The sequence below is a fragment of the Lathamus discolor genome, chromosome 4 (genome assembly GCF_037157495.1).
Source record: "Lathamus discolor isolate bLatDis1 chromosome 4, bLatDis1.hap1, whole genome shotgun sequence".
Lineage (NCBI taxonomy): Eukaryota > Metazoa > Chordata > Aves > Psittaciformes > Psittacidae > Lathamus > Lathamus discolor.
In genome coordinates, this window is record NC_088887.1 from 100803522 (window position 1) to 100808595 (window position 5074).

Here is a 5074-nt window from a genome sequence, read left to right on the forward strand (position 1 = left end):
GACCAGCGTTGACAGAAGCAACACTATAAATTATTTGAAAGAGCAAACTTTAACTAACCTAATCTAGGGTTTTAAATTATTGTCTGTTCAGCGGATTTTCAACTTTATCTGTGAGTGACAAAATGGAATTAAGAGGTCTGTTGTTTTTCTTTCTGTTACAATATAGGAGGATCCCCAGGGGTTTTGTCCTTTAAGATTGTACCTGGGCTTGTGGATTAGTTTGGAATTGAAAGTTGTAGTCCTGCTTCAGTGTCACAGCTGTCAGATACAGGCAGGAGCAGTCCCTTTCTCTCTCTGGGTTCTTGCTGCTGTAAAGTTTGAGTGTTGAACACTGGATAAGGATGTTGTCTGAGCAAAAGAGGGATTTCATTAGACATTAAAAGGTGATAATGTTTGAGGTAGTATTAGAACTTGCCTCCACTTAAATAAATGAACCAGCAAAATTTCGTCTCGAGTTAATTGCCAAACTATAAGCAATGAAGCAACAGAGACCTGGAAGCTGTCAGGTGAATGATTCAGTAGCACATCTGTGTGCTGAGAAGATAACAGAGAAAAACCAATATTGCAATTTCATTAGGCCTTGTAGACTTATCCTCCTTTCGCAATCACATAAATCAGGAGTAACTACACTTAAGTCAATGAAGTTATCCTGCTGTAAAAGCACTATTTGTCAGGCAGGAATTGGATGAATATATAAATTACTAACCCATTCCAAAGATCTGTGGATTAATTTCCATTTGCTGTGGTTCCAGGAAGAACTTGCCTGCCAGTTGACTGACCACTGTGTTGTTGGCTGGCACTGGAGTGGATAAAGGAAAACAAGGAGTGGGAGTTTGCCCAGACTGTTATGGAACAGGAGCAGGTCCCTGGATGCTGCTTGCTCTTTTGGTGTTGTTTGGTTTTTTACTGCTGTTTCTCTTAAATGAGAGAAGACAAATGGCTGTGTCTTTAAAGGTAAGGATGCAGATGCATTCCTCATTGCTGTGAGCTTGTGTATTTGCAGACACGTGGAGCCTGTGGCAGCCCTGGAGCCCCTGCAGTGTCACCTGTGGGGACGGCGTCCGGGAGCGCTTCCGAGAGTGCATCACCTCCTCGTCAGCCAAATCAGGCTGTGCTGGATCACCCAGCGAGACTTCTTTGTGTTCCCTGGAGGAGTGTTTGTGTAAGTATCATCTCTGCTGTCCTCTTCCCTGTGGTTGCATGGGCAGATGCTGTAGCAAAAGAAAATGGCCTGTTATTAGGTGGACTTTGCAAAATGGAATGATTCTGGAGGGGTGTCACATTCCTATGGTTGTTGGAGTAGGGCAGGAGTCTGTGTTTGTGGGGCAGCTGGAGATAGGTCTCCAAGGCATAAGATTTTGGTATTCTGTGGGTCCATGGAAGGGGTTTAAAATTTCCAGTGTGGCCAGGGAATGAAGACTAAAGGAGAGATCTTGGGGCTAGCAAAACATAGAATCATAGAATGGTTTGGGTTGGAAGGGACCTTAAAGATTATCTATTTCCAACTCCCTGGGAACCAGGGATGGGGAACAGAAGGTGCCCAGGGACTGTGCAGGCTTCTATTCCCTTAGGCTGTAATTTAACAGATATTTTAAACTATTACAAAGTGGTCAATGCCTTACCTCTTGCTTTGGCTGCTTCCACACACTTCCTTGTGCTGGCAAAAGTGTAATGTGGAGCACTAGAATGGAACCAGCCAAAAATTCGGAAGTTTGGGGATGTAAGCTGTTGCCATGCTTATGCCACGGAAAAGGGAAGGTTGGCAGAGGGGGAGAATGTGTAGCTGGAGCAGGAAGAGGGCAGGACTACTTTTTTAATAGAGGCGTTGGCTTGAACCAGCTTCAAGTTGTTGAATGAAGGCCTCAGAATTGTACAGGCAGGCCTGGAATGTGTTGTGGAGCACTGTAAGAAACAGATTGTATTGAACAAAAGGTTGGGTGAAGGGAAAATATTAAAAGTGATATTCCATGAAGCCAGGTATTGCATTTTGTCAGTGTTTGTGCAGCACATAGGGTATTTTAACAGCTTGTTGTTATAGCATCTGATGTTTTTAATGACTGGAAAATGCTGGCCATGTGGGTTTGCTTATTTTGTAAATCTGCAAGTGTAAGCAGAGAAGAGCAACTCAGATGTTTAGGGCCCCAGCTTAAAACTAATGCCCCGCTCTAGGCCTAGTTGTCTTCTCTGTGGCAAACCCTGTTATGCTGGTGTGGGCAGTAATGCCAGCAGAGAAACACAGTGAGGTAGTTGGTGTTTTCCTAAAGCTGATGCTGAACTGTGCTGTTCCTTGCTTGTGTTACCTGCAGGAGGGGTATGTCTGTAAGTACAGTACTTGGCTTGGCTCCTCTCTGGCTAGCTTCACCCCACTCCTCTGGAACCCAGAGAGCAGTTCTGGTGCACAGAGTTCCCTGAGGGGGGTCCATCCATGTGGAGCATGTCCTGGACATGTGGTTTGTGTATGCACCGTGGCTTTACATGCACAGAGGTGACTGGCCTCTCTGGTGCTTCTTGGATGTGTCACTCTTTCCATGCATATGTACAACTATATAATGCATATGGTGGTTTTCAAAGAGGTCACCAATCCTGTGCATACCCAGTGCACATGCCTGTGGCAGTCTGGTGAGAGTTATACTATCTGACAGCACTAGGAAGGTCTGGAAAATCCTCAAATTCCACCTAGGTCTCTGGGTTAATAAAAAAGGTTATCTATGTTTTTTATATATAGGAAACACAGATGCACAGGAGGCCTGCGTCTGCACCCATTGCCGTGGGACCATCTGAAGGAATTGCCTTGCTTCTCTCTTGCGCATGGTTTCTAATCCTCCTGTTCCTACGTCAGGCAGCTTCCTTTACAGAATCACCTACAAGATTTCATCTCATTGAATCTTAGACTGCTCAGGAAGTGACTTGACGCTGTCATCTTACAGTGTTCATCTGCTGCCTGATCTCCAGCTGGGGGTGTCACCCTCCCACCCCCTGACTGTCTGCACCTTTCTGGAGCAGGCAGGCCTCTTTTTCAGCATAACTTATGTTTGAAGTTATTAGTCCAGCAGATGGAGCAAATAGCTGAATAAATGAAACCAGCACACAGTCCAGGGGCAGAGGTACATGAGGTGGAGAAAGAGCAAACCTAAGGGACTAAGTCCTGGTTTGAAACTCACTGTTAGCTTTCTGTTCCAAACAATACAGCACAGTGTCTTGAAACTCTTTTAAAAAGTCTTTAAAAAATAACTGTAAGCAAACAGGAATGGGAAGAGGATGAGCAATGAATGAATTGCTATGCTGCAGTGGTACTGAACAGAGCAGATGGCTGGTCCTACCTTCTTTGCTGAGGTCAGCGTGCTCAATTCCTGCTCAGGTCCCCAGAACAGCAGTGCTCTGGCTCAGTGGCATTGGGCTGGATGAAAGTTTTAGAGATCCCCCAGTAAAGATCCAGCAGGCATTGGTCGTGTTCTTTGAGATGATGCTGAGCTCTCAAGAGTGACATGAAGATCAAAGTGGATCCAGTAGCAGGATTTTTTCAGCGAGGTTGGGGCTGTCAGGTAGACCTGAGGCAAAGAAATGTATCTCTTGCCCAACCAAGCACCCTGCACGTCTGTTATCATAGCAGCCTGAGACCTTCTGACCTGTGTTCATCAGTGTATTTGTACATTGTGCACACCCTCCTAATACCAGCTTTCTGCTGAATGAGCATCCTTCTGAATTACGGGAAGAACATGGTATCAGCTTCCTGTTATTCTGCGGGCGCATTTCCTATGCCTGGACAGTCACAGTGGTGCAGGCATCTGCCAAGTTTTATAACAGATTTTCTTTCACTCTCATGTAAGGCTTTGGGTTCTGGATAAAACTAGAGACAGGGGCAGGGTTGTTAACTTGTTCAGTGTGAGCTCACAGCTTTATGGTCAGCTCTTGTCAACTACATCTGTGCAACCTTATCCTCCAACAGCATTGTCATGGCCTTACACTGATGATGTTGGGCCATAAGAAACTGGGGAGTGCTAACACACATTGGAATTAGCTGCTGGACCAATCCATCCACTTTCAAACATGCTCAGGGCTGCCCCTAAAATGCTAGGGACCTCATCCAGAAGAAGAATTATTAATCTCTCCTTGGTTCAGCCATCTCTAATGTGGTGCAGTGCGCAGGTGAGGGGTTTAAATAGGGCTGTGGAAAGATCTGTGATGTTCACATTACAGGTTAAAATCATAGAATATCTCAAGCTGGAAGGAACCCATAGACATCATCGAGTCCAACTCCCTGCTCCTTTCTGGACTACCTAAAACCAAACCATATGACTAAAGCATTGTCCAGATGCTCCTTAAACTTTTAAAAGGCTTAGTGCTGTGACTGCTTCCCTGGGGAGACTGTTCCAGAGACTGACCACTCTCTCAGTGAGGAAAGGCCTGCAGAGTGTTCATCCCTGTTTGAAAGCCCATCTGCGGTCCACAACAGAAGAGTGTCAATACTAGAATGCCAGGGGCACCAGAGCAGTGGCCTTCTCAACTGGGAGCCTGGGGTGGCAGGGGAAGGTTCGAGCCTCTGTGGCTGTGACACAAGGCAGTGGTAGAAGAAGCACGCTCAGAGGGCTGCTTAGAAAGTTACGCGGCCCCTGCTGGTGCTGCCTCTGTGCTCTTCAAATTCACTGCAATTCTCACTCCTCTTAAGCTTTCATAAAACTAATTTTAAAGTGATACTGAAGTACTAGCCTGGGTTGACTTATTTTATGGTACTTTTCACCATGGGATCTTAATGTACTTCACAAAAGAAGGCAAATAGTGTTACCCATTTTACACCTATTTAGGAGTGCCTTATGGAAATGGCAGAACAGGCAGAAGTAATGATGACATTTAAAAGTTCCGTGGGAGCCTGGGTTTAAAGTAAGTAGATCTGTTCCTGCCAGCTTGAAGTCATCAATAAGAAGTCATCTTCAATGACCAAATTTTAATGGCAGACAACTTCCTGTACTGTGTTAACTGGTTATTTTTAATTTCTTGCAAGGTATCCATCCTAAAATACCAAAATGCTGATGACACTGCAGCTCTGATTGATAGACGTGTGTGCTCTTTGTTACAG

At 45.2% G+C, this 5074-nt stretch overlaps 1 protein-coding gene across 1 annotated transcript in view; it reads left to right on the forward strand.

Moving 5' to 3' along the window:
• The window catches only part of THSD1 (thrombospondin type 1 domain containing 1), a 30673-nt gene that overhangs the window by 20415 nt on the left and 5184 nt on the right, over window positions 1-5074 (forward strand). The window contains exon 4 of the mRNA XM_065678314.1: window positions 1004-1162. Within this exon, the coding sequence (XP_065534386.1) occupies window positions 1004-1162 (159 nt within the window). The remainder of the gene's footprint in view (window positions 1-1003; window positions 1163-5074) is intronic.